The sequence below is a fragment of the Lathyrus oleraceus genome, chromosome 5, assembly GCF_024323335.1.
Source record: "Lathyrus oleraceus cultivar Zhongwan6 chromosome 5, CAAS_Psat_ZW6_1.0, whole genome shotgun sequence".
NCBI classification, from domain to species: Eukaryota; Viridiplantae; Streptophyta; class Magnoliopsida; order Fabales; family Fabaceae; genus Lathyrus; species Lathyrus oleraceus.
Genome location: NC_066583.1, coordinates 630470018 through 630487588, shown reverse-complemented (window position 1 = coordinate 630487588; position 17571 = coordinate 630470018). Strand labels below are relative to the sequence as shown.

The 17571-nt window shown below is 34.5% G+C and overlaps 1 protein-coding gene and 1 long non-coding RNA gene across 2 annotated transcripts; both read right to left on the bottom strand.

The window, feature by feature from the left end:
- Window positions 1-5147: 5147 nt before the first annotated feature.
- LOC127087362 (protein indeterminate-domain 11) lies at window positions 5148-7472 on the bottom strand. The gene is made up of 3 exons (XM_051028245.1): window positions 6925-7472; window positions 6384-6783; window positions 5148-6036 (listed from the first exon to the last, which is right to left on the bottom strand). The coding sequence occupies exons 1-3, from the start codon at window positions 7055-7057 to the stop codon at window positions 5310-5312; spliced, it is 1260 nt and encodes a 419-aa protein (XP_050884202.1). The 5' UTR covers window positions 7058-7472; the 3' UTR covers window positions 5148-5309.
- A 7719-nt stretch (window positions 7473-15191) lies between these two features.
- Window positions 15192-17032, bottom strand: LOC127087361 (uncharacterized). Its single transcript, XR_007789935.1, has 2 exons — window positions 15724-17032; window positions 15192-15487 (listed from the first exon to the last, which is right to left on the bottom strand). It is a non-coding gene; the product is annotated as an uncharacterized LOC127087361 (long non-coding RNA).
- Between the last annotated feature and the right edge of the window lie 539 nt (window positions 17033-17571).

Here is a 17571-nt window from a genome sequence, read left to right as displayed (position 1 = left end):
AAGTTCAACCTTACTTATCTGCTCACAAAAGACTTATTAAGGAAAAATTTCCTCGGATGAGTGACAAATGATTGTTGAAAGAGTATAATAAGAGCTTCATAAATTGGTTTAATGAAAATATTTCTAACGTCGAGAGTGCATTTGAGACAATTAAATGGATTTCATACATGCCTAAATTTAATGTAATAACTTGGACTGCATAAAACATTAGAAAATTTTCTTTTTATATAAAATTAAAGGATGATCATAGTATAATGAAAAATAGTGGAGTTATGATTGAGGTTGAATCCATATAATTCTCTAGTTTCAAATATAAGAATCTTATAATGACATATAAATTGTACTTTGAGGTTATTAAGGAGATTTGAGAGATTGATTATTTTGTATTCAAAATGTCGTTATTTAAATACAAGTGCATTTACAGTAACATTGATGTACAAATCAATGAGTTAGGATTCACACGAGCTGACCTTTGTAAGGTAACTTATATGAACAAATCATCCATCATGGAATCCCAAAAAAAATAAGTGTTTTATGTCACTGATCCTTCTAACAATAGATGGCCAATTGTTTTCCAAGGAAAACACATTCCTCAGTGATGAAAATCAAGATTTAACTCTTGATATTTTGGAGACGCATTCTTTCGCAAAACATGTGGCTAGTTTATATGAGGAAATTGATATAAATGATGTGCATGTTATTCGTTATGATCATGAAGAAAGCATATGAGAAAACTAAGTAAATATTTTTTATTTTTTATTCATTATTTATTGTTTGTTATAATTTCCAAGAGTTTTTACATGTGTGACAACAAGTGTTATTAACAAGTATTATTATTTCAAATTATAGGTATTTAGAGACAGAACACCAAAAGACGTCCAATCACATTGTGCATCTTGCTTCCTTCTGAATAATGAGTCACATGCACACTAAATTTTTATGTTAGTTGTTTCCTTGTTTGATATAATGATGTATAAAATGTATGCCATTTGGGTGTCATTTTAGTTTTGGTTCACAAATGTTATGTTGTTGTGTTTCTATATATCTGTTATGATTCATAAAAATACAGGTTATAATGAGATTTTTGTAAAATAAAAAATGACATATTAAAAAAAACAAAGTATTTCACCCGTCGGTTCTTCCAACTGTGGGGAAACGTCTATTTATCACCTCGGTTAAACGCAAAAACTTTGGTAAAAAATAGTGTTACACGCCATTTAAAAAATGCCAAAATGGTGTTGTTTGGTATCAAACCCATGCCATTTCCACTTTTCACTACTATTGGATATTCCAACTCTGGTATAAAGTGGCGTGCTATCTAGTTTTTTTACCTTGGCAAATAGTTCGTAAAGGAAAGTAGCGCAATTCGTATCACACCCTTCATTATCACAAACCATAAACTTTGGTGAACTCCTTATTCCAACCATGATAATAGATACTTTTTATAGTAGTGTTAATTAATAGGCCAAACTTAGGCTATTAAAAAATATATGAAACTTGGTATACCAACCTATATGCATATATGTTATAAAATAGGCTGAATAATATATAAATGATCGTGTAGTTTATTCAAAAATAGATAAAATGGACTGTTTGAAAGCATTATTGTGAAACATGCTTTTACATAAGCTTTAAGGTCAAATCAGGAAAAAAAACTTATAGTAGGTCATTGGCGAGACTCAAACCTTAAAAAATTATTATAGACCAGACATAAACCTTATAAAGTCTGATATATTCTCACCCCTACTTATAGATGATGACTGATAAGTGTTAAATTAATTGAAGTGTTTAATTAGCGAGCCACTTGCTGATAACTGTAAAATAACATAAAAGGATATTTTTAATTAATAACTTAGCAAATCCATCATATTTTATAGTGTTATTAATTAATTTTTATTGAATAAAATTAATGTAGAAATAAACACGTACATGTAAAATATTTTAAATATATATGTAAATTTTGGCGTACACATATATAAAACCAATATATATATATATATATATATATATATATATATATATATATATATATATATATATATATATATATATATATATATATATATATATATATATATATATATATATGTAAAATATACACGTACACGTACATAAAACCAAAATATATTCAACTCATATATGTAAATTTTGGTGACAGATGTTATATGACAAAGTAATAGAGAGCAATGGTGAAATAGAGGAAGGAAGAGAATGAAGGAAGGTGGAGTCAAAGTGACGACTAAGACGATGGAAGAAGAATCGCAATAAGATATTCACGAATTTTTATGCAAAACTTAACTTTTATTATGCTTGCATTTAAAAAATATTTTATTTTAAATTATAATAAACTATAAAGAATAAATATTAGTTTTAATTAAAATAATAAGGATAAACATAGAAGAAAAAATGACTAACTAAAAGTTACAAACTCAAAAGCTAAAATTTGAAAGGAAAAAAAAAGTGAGTGTTAAAAAATTGTTACTAAACATAATTTTTTTATTGAAATGAGTTGAAAAACTAAAAGTTAGTTTCTTTTAATAGAAAAGTATATCAAAATATATTAAAGATAAGAGTAAAAGTAAAATATATGGCCAATAGCAACAATGATGCAGTAGAGAAACAAAAGTCAGCTAAATAAAAGTTAAGAAAAAGGAAGATCAACCAAATAAAAACCACAAAAAAGAAATAACCAATCCATCCCCTCCATCGAAAAGCCTACGCCAAGACACCAAACACATCACCCCAAAAATAGCGAGTTGAAGGGAGGTAACACAACCATCCGAAAAGAAAAAAAAGTCAGCTGACCACACAATATACTTCTAAAATCGAAGGCATCAAAGCAGGTATTCTTAATCAAGCAAAGAAAAGACTGAACTCAAAGCGTGATCATGAACACGTTTTCAAGTCAAATTAATAATCAAAGTCATCTAGTGAATATCATCATTCTTTCCCTAAAAAAATATAACTTTAGTAAACAATTTCCAAATAATCCAGACTACTGAATTCCAGATTGAAACTAAATCTAAACGAGACTTCTTACCCTAACAAAGACCATGAAAATCTTAAAAACCTCTAAGATCAATCACTACAGAAGTTTAGGCATATCTACCCACCTAAACACCTTATACTAGAGTGAGGAAGCAACCTCACAGTGGACAAACAAGTGATCCACAAACTCCACATGATCTAGACAAAACCCACACCCCTCGCCATTTTCAACATACCCAATTTGGCATTTAAAAAGACTATACTTGGTCGGAAATCTATTTTGTTACATTTGCTAAGAAAAAACCACCACTTTAGAAGGCCTAAAACTCTTTTAAACCCTAGCCAACCCTCACATTTCCCAATCTAACCTGCATTCCATACCAATCACCAAATAAAAAAGCCTGACATGGACAACCTCACTGAAAAGCCTCTTGAGGGATATGGGATCCACACCCAATCATATTGATGACCCTGGTTAACCACTCATGCTATAAAACTAAGTAGCTCCACCAGATGCTCTTTCTCTCGGACAAGGAGCGAACGCCTCATTCTAAAGTTACAACCCAAACATCTCACTCCCAGTCCCCCATCAAACTCACCAGTGGAGACATTTGCTCAAAAATGAGGAACATCCTCTCAAAGGAGACACACAAATGACTCTTCACTACCCAAACATCATGTTAAGACATGGTTTTCAACCCATCCCCAACCACCTTTAACAAGAACACACAAAACAATCTACTTTTTGATCAGATGTTGAACCTAGAATGGAGACACCTCTCCACCAGTAGGAAGTCTTCCTTAAGTCGAACACACTATCACCCATCGGGAAACCAAATGATTGAGCTCCATATTTGAAAGAAACAACATTCTTCCACATAGGCTGACTATTCCCGAGAACCCTCCACCTCTACTTACTTAACAGAGTGAAATTCACTAGCCTTAGCTCATTAACTCCTAAACCACCTTTCTTCTCAGGCCTGCACACATCATTCCACTTCACCCAATCTACCTTAGTCTCCCCTTTTGGGCCTCCCCAAAGGAACCTCCTTTGCATCCAAACTAACTTCTTCAAGATTTTAACCGATATTTTCATGAAGGAAAGGAAAAAATAGAAACTCAACTCATAACAGAATTCAGCAGGACAACCCTCTCTCATAGACTTACAAACCTATTTCTCGAAGAAGCAAGTCTCTAGGACAGAGCCTTAACCAGGGGGGTCCTAGGTCCATTTCTTCTTAGGGTTAACATCCATCAGAAGTCCTAAATACTTAAAAGGAAGGCTACTTAATTTATAGTGCAAGAAATCCTCAACGAACTCCGAAAACTCTCTCCCCACATTACCCCATTAATACAAGTCACATAAATAAATTTTAAGGTCATATAAGAGCTCAAAACTCCTAAAAATCTCCTTAATAGTAAAAAGATTATCCACCGAGGGAACATCAACAATAACAATATCATCAACGTACTAGAGGTGAGACACCTCTAAACCTCTGAGTCAACCTTAAAACCCGAGAACACGTCAACCAAAATTGTCTTCTTCAAAGAGACATTGAGACCCTCCAGCACTAAAAGAAAAAGAAAAGACGCCAGGGACCCCTTGCTTAAGACCCCTTTTGAATACTTATCTCATCCGTAGGACACCCATTAATCAAAGCAGAAAGGCTATCCGAGAAGACAAAAGCTTTGATCTAAGCCTACCACCTCACATCAAACCCAAATCTTCTCAAAATATAGTCCATGAACGCCCAACTAATCAAATCATATGACTTCTTAAAATCTACTTTTAATACTAAACACTCCCTCGAGAGACTCTAGCCAAATGCACCAATTTACTTGCTAAAGAGACTCTGAATTACAATCAACAACCAACAACAATAAATAAGTATTTACTCCATATCAATTATAAGCAAAATTACATAACTTCAAACTATACATTAATATAAAAAAAATTAATTATATATGATTATCCGTTTTATTATAATTAAAAAAGTACTATATTTCTCTAGTTATCCATATTAAAACATTGTTCCATAATAAAGATAAGAGGGAGTATGATTAATATAATAGTATAATCAATACTGTATTGAGTGTTTTATATTTAATCTATGAACTAGATTAACGTAAATTTGCACAATAGTTTTTTTACTGCTGCATTAAAAAAAACTACACATATATTAAGAAATGGAAAATGTTGGGATTCCAAATGGTCCTTCCCTTTGGGAAGATTGACAATATAAGACAAACAAAAAAGGACAAATTTAAAATATTTGTTTAATTTAAGAAAAAAATAAATGAAGATATTTACACCAACCAAACTAATTACCTTGCCATGGTTTTTGAGTTTGGTTTTGTTGATTATGGGAATTTGAAGAGTCCATGCAGTTTCCCATACCAGCAATACTGAGAATATCACTATCAGATAAAGGTCTTAGACCCAAGAAATCTCTTGTAAATGCATCATTTCCTCCGGCAACGGTGCCGCCGCCACCGTCATCAATGGCGGTTGTTGTTCCATGAAAGCCAGAAGAAGAGAAAGAGTTGTTCATCATTTGGTTCTCACATGAGGACAAATTCAAACCAAAATTACCATTTGAGTTTAACATGTTATTGTTGGTGGTGGGAGAGTCATCAAGAGACACGTGACCATGTTGGTGGGTCCCACTTATCATGATCATGGATTGTTGTTGTTGTTGTGATGAGCTGGTTGAACCCATCTGAGCTGCTTTCTGTAACAATGCTGTAGCTGACATGTGAGGTGAAACTGCAGATGATGGTTGGTAGGATGGAAGTGGTGTAGGACCATTTCTAGGGTTAGGGTTTTCGTGAAGGTTTAGATCTTGTTCTAATTCAACCCAAGATGGTATTTGAATTTCTGGCTTTAGAAAACTGAAATTTTGTTGCTCTTTCTTTAATGTGAAACCTTGTATTTCTTGAGTTTGGAGATTGATCATGTTGTGAGAGTTTGGTTGATGAATTACAGTTCTTGAACTCTCTTCTGCTAATGCATCACAGAAGGCTCTGTGAGTTATGAAACTGTCTCTCCTGAAAAATCATATAGAAACAAAACTTATCGACGCGTCAGTATAGTGTGGTGTTTGTGTCGGTGTTTCATAGTTTTGTATATTGATATTAATATAAAACCAAAATTTAATGACGTATCAGTGTCAATGTCGTGTTAGGTATTCCTGTCTGGTGTTCGTCTCTATACATGCTTCATAGTTCAATATATTGATATCTGATATAAAACCAAAACTTATCAATGTTTCAGTGTTAGTGTCGCGTCTCATGTTCATGTCTATGTCTATGCTTGATGGTTCATAAAAAAATATGGTAATTATTTTTCTAATGGTTGAGTTTAGGTTATAGTTATTATATAATATTTATGCTACCTTGTGAAGAGGGTTCCACAGTCACATCTATATTCTCTTGTACCACAGGTTTTGGAGTGAGCTTTCCAATCAGATTGAACAGCATACTTCTTAGAGCACTTATCACATTTCCACTTTTTCTCACCGTGCTTTCTGCAGAAGTGCTTCTTGATACCAGTTAGGTCTCCTAAGGCTCTTGATGGGTCATGGTGCACACAAGTTGGTTCTGGACATACATATACTTTCTTCCTTATTATCTCATTGCCTGTTCTCTGCTTCAACTTCCATGGTAAATTGTGTCCTCTTTTATGAAGTTGAAGATTCTGATCTCTTTGAAATCCTTTGTTGCAGATCTCACATATGAATCTATTCGTTGCCATAAGTGTCTTCGGCGATAAAGCTATAACTTCAGCTTCCGGGTCTAAAATGAATATAATCAAATCAAATAAAAAATCTAACAAACATAATTACCGCCGAAATAACATCGCGATTCGCTACCGATGCTGAAATTTAGAAACTATTATGCTGAAAACAAAAGATGCTAGAAATTAAGATGATAAACCTGGATTGCCAGGAAGGTTTCTCCTTTTCTTAGGTGGAGTCTCATCATGAGTTTGAGTTTGTGGTTGAGAAAAGTATTGTTGAGGATAATTCGTAGTACTAGCTTCACCGGATGCAGAAGTCAAATTAGACATGTTTTCTTCAACAAACAAAACCTTCGATCATGTTTTTTCTCTTATGTTTGAAGTTTCTTGAGTCCTAATAACATTGTACTAATAACATGTTCATGTTCCATGGATCTGTATTTGCTTTTTCTGGGATCTGCAAACAAGTCTAAACCCAAAACAGAAAAGGAAAAAAAAGTGAACTTTAACAGAGACAGAACTATTTGGTAGTGACAGAATGAATAGAATAAATTAAAGAAAGCAAAACTGATATGAAACTCATGAATAGTCTTTGAAATAATTGTTCCAGCAAATAAAACAAAAATGAAAAACACAAGAGAGAGAGAGACAGAGAGAGATGAGAGAGAGAGAGATGAGAAGAGGATTCTTGATGTGTTTGAGTATGTCCAAAAGAACAATAGTGGAAACCAGAAAGGCAAAAGGAACCCTACGGTTTAAGACTGACGTTGGTGTTTTTGTCTTTTTTCTCTATTCTCTTTCTTAACATCAGAAAAATTGTTTCTTTTTCTATTGTATTTTTTTTTTGCTTTTAAGATGATAACTCAAATTTTTGACCATTATAAACTTTTGTTTAGAATACACATACTAGTAGTTCTTTCTTTCCTTTCTGTTGTAAAGTAAACAGAAAAAAGGTAGAAAAAGCAAGCATGTAAAAAGAGGGCATCATTTGTGTATGCAGATAGATATGTAGATCCATAGGTATATTGAATGATAGGTTCACTTTATGTATTATTAGTACTAACATTATGATTTATAATAACATGATTGATCCATTGATTAACCTATGATTTAATTCTTTTTTACTCATCACTATTATCATCATCTTCATCATCATCATTATGGAGTAGTAATTATTTTCCATGCTTCATTCATTTCGTTATCATTGTCACTATTGACTAGTACTAAAGAAATGGTTGAAATTTCTGACATTTTTGCATGGTTGCATTACATGAATTAAAGGCTTAACAGTACACTGTTTTTCTTTATTATGGATCTAAATTTGGTTACATAGCCCACATCTGTTCTCTTTCTATCTCTCCCACAATCTTTGTTACTACCAATCCCGGGCTATTATATATATATATATATATATATATATATAAAATATCAAAGTTGTGTGACTCAAACCCAAAATTAATTAGGATTTATGGTTTGTTATTTAGTAGATAAGTTAGTTAGTTATATATAAATATATTTATGTAATTTAATTTGTATTCACTCGATAATATCAATCTTTATTTCATATTCTTTTTCTTTCTATCCTCACTAAAAATGTCTCACGCACTAGCAAATTACTATCTAGATCTTCGGTTAGATTCTTGGTCGTGTTTTCAAGAATCACACGTCGATGATCGTGTTTCAGGGATCGTGGATTAATCAATTGCTGCAAAGATGAATGGTACTTATGGCATTCTGAATTCTCTTTCAATTCTTGACGGCAAAAATTGGAATCGATGGAACAATCAGATGAAGTCCTTGTTCGGCTTTCATGAAACTCTAGAAGTGGTTACTAATGGCATCCTTGAGCTTGTTGCGAAAGCAACCGATGCTCAGAGAGTCGCGAACAAGGAGGCGAAGAAGAAAGACTGCAAGGTCGCGTATTGCATTCAATCAGCGGTAGATTTGGTGAATTTTGACAAGATCTCTCATGCTGAATTGGCGAAGGAGACATGATATATTCTTGTCAAGTACTATGAAGGAGGTGAGAAAGTCAAAGTCGTCAAATTGAAGACTTTGCGACGGAACTATGAATTGCTCTACATGAGAGAAGATGAAAAAATCGCAAGTTATGTGTCGAAGGTGGAGAATCTCGTCCATGTCATGAAGGATTATGGTGAAACCTTAACTGATAAGATGATAGTGTAAGACCCCAATTTTGACCCTAAGATCCCTCATTCTATCTCATCATATGCATTGACTTTGGGATCACACCTTGACATCCTCCTCACCCCTCATTCATTGGGTTTGCATGGGGAGAGATCACCAAACACATTTGAATGCATCATTCTTTGTTTTTCTTTCTTTACTAACCAAAATACCAAAAATATGTTTATGTATAGTTTTGTTTCTTTTATAGGTAGTGTGTACATCCACCAATACCTTATCAAGCTCACATCTAGGGTTTGAGACCCTCAATGCAAGAAGATCAATCAATAGATGGTTCACATTGATTTTAGACATCATATATGTATCCCCATGATCTTCATTTATCATTTTGATCAAGAATTCATCAAGAATTTGAAGCTTGTTTTCCTTGGAAGCCCTAATTCATCTGGGTATCTTGTGTGACTTCCTCAACAAGTTTCTTCAACATTTGATCAAATATTTCAAGGGATACTTCATTATAAATCATCTTATACATATATGATCCTCCATGAGTCCAAGAGATCAAGAGAACTTCAAGTTTGCAAGTTGGTTCATGGTGGTTGACCAGAGGAAGTCAACTGGTCAAAACTGGGGTTCCCTAGACCCTACCTCCTACAATATTTGTCATATGAAAATGATTGTAAGAGCAAAGTTACTCTTTATGACATTCCAAACAACTTTCACGTTAAGGTAAAGAGCTAGTTTTGCTTGGAAAGTCATTTATTATGGTGAAAGATTATAGGTCATTTTGTTTGTGCCCTAGTTAGGAGGTCAACTTCCAAGGACCATAACTTGCTCAATTTTTATGCGATGAAGGCCATCCAAGTTCCATGATCAATTTCAATATGTCCTCTCAAACTTTGATTCTTTGAGAAACTTCAAACTCAACCTGCAAGGGCATGTAACAAGAGGAAACATTATAGGTCATTTTGGGCCATTACCATTGAACAAGCAATTTTCCTCAATTTCTAAAATGAATAACTCCTTCATGCCAAATCCAAATGAGGTCAAATTTGTAACCAAATTGAATTGGTTTGAAAGAGAAACAACTTTGGTGAAGGAATGTTTTCCATTTGAAACTCATAGCAAAAGTTATTTAAGGTGGAAGAAGGGAACATTTAACTTGGTACTTGAAATTTTTTAAATATGTTTGATTTTCCAAACTTCCACCTAAAAAACCATCATGATCCAAGCTACAAATGGAAAAGTGTTCAATATGAAAGTTGTTCCCTTTAATCCCACCTTTTCAAAAAGTCCAAAATCACTTCATTTAGCCAAGGATTGAATGACTTGCACATGGCTTTTCTTCAAGGTTCCATTTGGATGAATCTCATAATCATTTCCCAATTCCAATTGCATGACTTCATGACACATTTTCAGCATTGCTCATGATCAACTTTGGACCTTTTGACATCACTTCATGGGCCTATCACACGCCCATGCATCCATGCAAGTGAGAATTACTATTTTTGGTATTTTGATGGAAGTGTGTGGAAATCAATTGCATAGCCTATAAATACAACCCCTTCTGCTCAGAATTGATGACACCTTGCCCAAGCTTTGATCCTGCAACCCTACCCTTCACCATTAGAGGATAAACTTGAAGGTTTTCAATTGAAAATTGAGTTTCAATTTCACTTCTGTTTTGAAGTTGAAACTCCAAGAATCCAAGCCATTCTTTGATCCAATTCACTTCCTGCAAGCTTCTGAAGTCAAGTCAAGGCCAATTGGAAGCAAGATCAAGCAAGATTCAAGCTCCCTCGAAGGTGATTTTTTAGAAACTTTCTCTCTTTGATTCTCTCAATTCTTCACCATTCTCTTTGATTTGTTGTTGGCTGAAGTCCTACCAATGTAGGCAACAAGATTAAGTTGCTTTGAGGTCAAATCGAAGCAACTCAGTTCATGATCCTCAAAATTCAATTCCCTGTATCTTTCGATATACTTGGAATTGGAGAAAACTGAGGCCAGATTCGACCTCCTGAGCATTTTTCCTTTGAAATAGTGTCCTTGTTTTTTATTTTTCATTAAGTTGAAGGTGGACCAGTCCAGTGAGGTCCACCGGAGAAGATGACCGAAGTTAGGGCTCCGGTGGTGTGTTGGCAGCTTCACATCCATCTGATTATGGTCCAATGATCTAATCCTGACCTTTGGTTTGAATTATCCACATTGCAGCGCGTTGACTTGGTTGTATGGTAGACACCACACGCGTGACCATCAGATTTGCCACCTCAATTAATGAGGGAGATCTGATGGCCCTTGTTTTTTCTTATTTTATTTTAAATTTTGATTTTATGTTTAATCCTTCTATTTTATTTAATTCATAGAAATTTCATTTTTTATCCAAAAAATATAGGACTTTCACCAAAAATCTTTAAATATTTTTCTCTTTTATATTCTGAATAAAAATTATTTTTTGGATTAATTTTGATATTTTTCATGAATTAAATGTTTTTACGCATACTTTTAATTGTTTAAAAATACTTCTGACTTTTTTAAAATAGTGAATTTTTTTGTCTAAGGTCCTTTGACCTTGTTTGACCCTGGATAAATCTCTTGGCCATTTATTTGGTGTTTTGAAGGGATTTTAGGTTTTGACCAAATTAAAATGTATTTTAATTCATTTTTAATGTGATTTTTAATTGATTAAATGTTTAAAAATATTGTTAAGCCATTTTTATGGTCTTGTGATGTTTGACTTTCTGTTTGGGCCTTGGTCAAGGTTGATTTGACTTTTGTTAGATCAAAACCATTGGATTTAGGGGATTGATGAAATGTACATTTCATCTCCCAAAATGTATGGATGGTTTTGATTTGATGAAATTCCTCCCATGACCAAAATGTGTTTCTATCTTCCCCTCCCTCTTCATCTCCATCCCTATTCTTCCCCATTCTCTCATTTGACCAATGAAATCTCTAATGTCTAAAGGCTAATTGATTCATCAATGACCTTGTGTCAGATGAATCAATACAAGTATGATTGAGATAGACCCCTCCTTCTTGATCTTTTATTTTAGTGTGTGGTATATTTTAGGAGTTTGGTTCTTCATACCAAATCTCTAACATGTATTAACACCTAAATTTTTATTACCCGACCTCAGATAGTTGTGACTTCTACATAAGTCCAATTACGATTGCTTAACATAGAGCTAAATTTGACCCTCAGGGCATAGCATTCTAGTAAGTGAGATTGTAAGTCTCCCATTCTTCATGGCATTGTGTGGAGACTTGACCTTTTTTCCTTTCATGGGAGCTAGGGGCATACTTGTTGAATTATCCAAGTTGGAGCCCTTCTCATGGAAGATGTCTTGGTTTAAGGATTCATACTTATGAATGAATGGTTGAGTGTTCTCCAAAGAATGACTTAATCAATTAAAAAACACTATTAACACTTGACTAAACTTTGACTAAGATTTGAATAATTCTTGTTAATATTTCTTTACTTTCAAGTCATTTACTTAATGCAATTTAAATTTCAGTCATTTATCATTCATTGCCATTTACATTTCATTTAACTTGTTTATGTTTATGTCATTTTCACTTTGCTCATTTGAGTCATATCTTGTGATTGTATATATTATTTGTGTGTTTTTGGTTTTATTTATGGTCTTAGGACCTTAAAATACCTAATAATGACAAAAACCCTAAAAAAACATTTGGTGGATTGTTGAACTTGATCTGAACTTTTGGACTTAGGATTAGGCAACATTCCCTGTGCAAGAAGGACTTGGCCAATGCCAACATTCTGAGACTGAGCTATTGTGAACTGAGTCTTCATCTGATGCAAGCCTTGGGATTTGTTTGAATCCATTTGCTACTCGATCTTTGTGCTTAATTGTTATTTTGATCCTATGTCTGATGTTTTGCTTTGAGTTGATCAAGGAATATTTCATTTGATGCATGGGAAGACAAAGAAGACTGCTAGCTATGGGAATTGCTTGCTTGGATGTGGCTATCTTTATTTGATGCCTTGATTTTTATGATGTCTGGATAGTGTTCATTGCTTATTGATTATTACTTGATTAAAGTCCAAGGGAAAATGGGTTTCTATATGACATTCTTGTCTATTGGATTGCATCTCATTGGTCAGATCTTTTCAACCCTTAACTTTTAAATTTGTGTTTAGAATAGTCTCTTCATCTCCTCCCACTTCTTAAATTTCAAAATCTCTCCCCCTTTTCAAAAATTTCTCTGCTTTTGATTTTAAACTTAGACTTTGTTTTAATGATTAGAAACTTTGGCCTTTTGCCAATGAATTTTCAAACTCTTTCTTAAATCAAATTTGTAAATAATTTTAATCATATTGACTTAAAATTTCAAAAAGACAAAAAGAACTAACAACTTCATTCAAACTTTTGGCCCTTTGTGCCTTTTTCATTTAAACTTTTGTTAAAAGCAATTCACCAACTTTGAAATTTTTACCACGAACTATGAGATTTTGATCCCTCATTTTTATGTTGGTACGTAGGCACAAGTCCGAAGGTCTTGTCAAACACAAAAATATAATCAATGAATTCTTTTTCTCATCTCCACACTCTATTTTTACCAAACATCTTTTATACCAAACACATATCACACATAAAAAAGGGCTCCTTAGGAGTACCTAGGACACTTTGGGTGCTAACACCTTCCCTTTGTGCAACCAACCTCCTTACCTGTAATCTCTGGCATTTTATTAGTTTTGATTTGAAAACTTGTTATCTTTGGGTTTTGTTCGTAATTTTCCGTTTTCCTTTGAAAATAATAAAAACGCGATGGCGACTCTGGTTTTATTGATGTTAAGCTTATCTATAGCCTGATGATCATGAATTTACCGCTACAAAAATTAAGTGGTGACTCTGCTAGGGAGTAGTTCTCAGTGGGTTTAGCCTACTTTTTTATGTGTATATATTTATATATTTGATGCTTGTATATCTGTTTGTATGATATAATTTGTTTGTTGTGTTTGGTGATCTCTGAGTGGTGAGATAAGTTCTAACCCGAACTTGAGTGCAATTAAGATAGGAGGATGGTATAGTCATGTTCAACTTGTGTGGAGTAGTCCTTAACAAGTTGGCTTGAGACCCATCTACTCAGTGGAGACCCTTTTGGAGTTACTGATGTCACACAAGTTATTTGTGGATAGACATTACTTTCTCTGATTTGGGTTCCGAGAAGCTGAGGACCGTAGAACATTTAACCTAACTTGACCTATTTAGGACGTAGTGCAGAGACTGTTCAGGTGTAGACCTGATAACAGTTGTTATGCGATACTACACTCAAACGAGTTTCTCTTGAGAATATTATGGGTTGATGAGTCAGTCATCCTAACCTATAATATCTGATAGATGAGATTAAGACTCTAGGAACTTCTTAGAACATGATCTATAGGTTTTTTATCCTTAGTACATGTCATACCCCAAAGTTCACCCTACCCTTCACAAGTTCATCTAGGTCACTAGCCCTAAGCATTTGCATATCCTAATAAGCATTCATCTCATCTACATGTCCATTGTATCATAATACATTCCACTTGCATTTGAAAAAGCATAATCATGGATTCAAGGGTTTTGTCACACAAGGCATGGAATGAAGGTTAAGTCTCCAGACTAGGGTTCATGTGATGGACATGGTTGTGTTGGAACTTTTCATCTTACAGGTATTCATCAGGGAGCATAGTGGAAACCCTAATTCAGGGAGGTTGCATCTGATTCGTTTGGTTCATTATAAATGATTCAGTTGTTTGTTTAAGATTCATGGTTCTGATTCATTGGTTAAGATTCAGTCAAGATGCTACAATTTGTTGCTTGATTAAGTATCAGTTGGTTGGTTTGGCATGATTGAACTTCAAGTCTTAGAACTTGGCATGTTTCATTTGGTTTAAGAACATTGGGCTTTTCAGTCATATCTACATTCATTCCACAAGAAAACAAACATTTCGACCTAAGTTGACTTTTGGTCGACTATTGACTTTTTGGTCAAGCAGTTGAAAAAAGTCAACCATCTAACCAAAATTCATTTTTTATCATCTTCCTATTTTTAAGCCCATTCGTTCTTGCAAATATCCATGTCCATGTTCTAAAAATAGAAATCCACTTTGTATATATATCCAATTCTCCATTTAAATCGAATCTCAATACCCATTCATATCCAATTCCATTTTTTTTAGTGGGTCAAACTCGTTTTTAAGCCCATGTCAATAATTATCCATTTTTCTAACCCATAACTCATCCACATTTCAAACCAAACTCTATACATAAACCATTTAATTCTATCATACATTTAAACCATTTGATTCTCATTCTCAAACAACCATCGTTTATATATTCAAAATCTAATTACAATTCAAAATCTAATGTGTGTACATTCAAACAATTTACAATCATTCATACATAAAATCTATAACTACAATCAAATCCCATTGATTCCAAGCATGAGCAATGCAATTCCAAGCAAAATCCAATCAAAGTATTCCAAGGCCAATCCAAATCTATTGCATTCCATCACCCAATAGCCAATGCACTTCATTGAATTCAATTAAAGCATCCACCATGGCAGCCGATGCATTTCAAGGCAGCCAATGGAGAGCTTCATAACCTGCAGAGACAGCAACTCAGTTCAATGACCAAACAACAATTAACCTCCAAGTTTCAAAACCAATTTTAATTGCTAAAACCGTCAAAAATCTTAACCAAAACAGAAACTGTGCCAGAACCAAAGATCAGGTAACAAACCAGTTATCAAAATAATACACTAAGCCAAGATGGAAAATTCAACAACCTGCAGTAGCATTAACCAACCTGCATAAAAACAGAATAATGAAAACTCATTACCTCACATCCTCACCACCTTTCAACAGATTTTTTGCCAATGGATATTCACCTTCACACTATACTTCAAAGCCAATTTGATCCGAAAACCAACTAGCAACAAAAACTCATTCAAAACCATAACAAACTCCAACTAAAAAATAACAGAATGAATAACAAATCGATAACTGAATTGTAACAAAAACTCCACAATCCTCAACCGAAATCCAAACCACTTCCTAACCAATTGGGATTTTCCCTCTAATTCCAACCTTCAAAAACAAAAACTTCAGCTTCAACTCAAAAACTACATCATAACAGAACTTCACCCTCATTTCAACCAACCCTCTTCTTCAACCTCACCCTTCATCATCCTCCAGAACCCTCTTCTTCACCCTCATCGAAACACCGTCCTCCAATTCCCTACAATCCACATCACTTCCTTCCCAGAACCAACCGAACCTGCAGAAAAGAGAACTACAAAACTTCAATCTCCCTCAACCCTAACCAGACTTCTGGAAAAGAAACACATGCGAACTGGGGCTTTACCATCATCCCAATCGATTCGCAACCACGAACTCGTCAACGTCTACATCTCCATCACGAATGCATCATCAATCATTTTCGCTCTTCCTTGCAAACACGACGCCATTGAACATCAATAACACGACAAAACATACGGTAAATTTCTTCTTCCTTCAATCTTCTCTACGCCGCACGCGTGAGGGCAAGTCGAACTCGATTTTGGTCTCGTTTCATTTTGGTGTCGAAATACCACGCGGGTCCATTTCGTTCTTGTTTTTTCGTGGAGGGAGAAATTGAATCCCTGACCTTTCGTCGAGATTCCCGATGTTTGTGTTGAGAATGAATTAAAGTCGCGTCGAGATTCTCGATGTTTATGTTGAGAAATTGAATCCCTGACCTTTCGTCGAGATTCCAGTTCGTGTTGAAGCGTTCGTTGAACATTGACCTGGAGTCTTGGAGAATATGAATCCGCGTTCATACGTTTCGAAATTCTCATGGCGTTTCAGTGACGGTGGCGACTCCGAGTCCGCGGTGTTAGGTTGAATCAGTTCCGAATTGGCATGACGTTAGGGTGAATCTGGTGATGACTGAGGAATCCAGATTTGGGTGTTGACGAATTGGGCCTTTGGCCCAAGCGAAGTCCTTTCCAATGGAACATACCTCTCCGATTTTGGAAAACTTTACCCCGTACCCCTACAATTGTACCCACACCCCTATATTTAAATTTTTTTGACCAAAATACCCTCATATAAATAGGAAATTGAAGAATGAATTGTGGTTGCTTCTTTGATAATTTTATCTTCTTCGAAGTCTGTGATGGTTGAGATTGCCTTTGTGAAGATTGAGATACCTTATCAACATACTCATGATACGAAGGGTCCCTATAAACATCATATTCTGCTGGTTTTTTTCCCTTTCTTCTTCACTCCTCCTTTGATTTTTAGTTTCTCAGGTGGTGGACACAATGGAGTCATTGTTGGGTATGCTATTTCACATACCCTACTCTTTAATGCCCTTTTCCCAATAACATTTAATGACCTAAATCGTCTCCACAATTCATCCATTGCACAAGTCATATTCACCTCTGATCCATCATCTTCACCTACCTCTAACTCAACTTCCATAGTTAGTTTCCTCCAATAAACATGAACAACATCAATGGGTATCGGTATACCACCTAGTGTGTATCTTCCTAACTCACAAGCACAAGGTAACCCATAAGATGTTCTAAGAGTACAACCACATATTTGCCTGTTAGTTCCAACATAATCAACTCTCAATAACTCTTCAGCAATACGTCTCAAAGCAGCTCGAGATACGGAACCATGCAAATAACCATATGAGGGT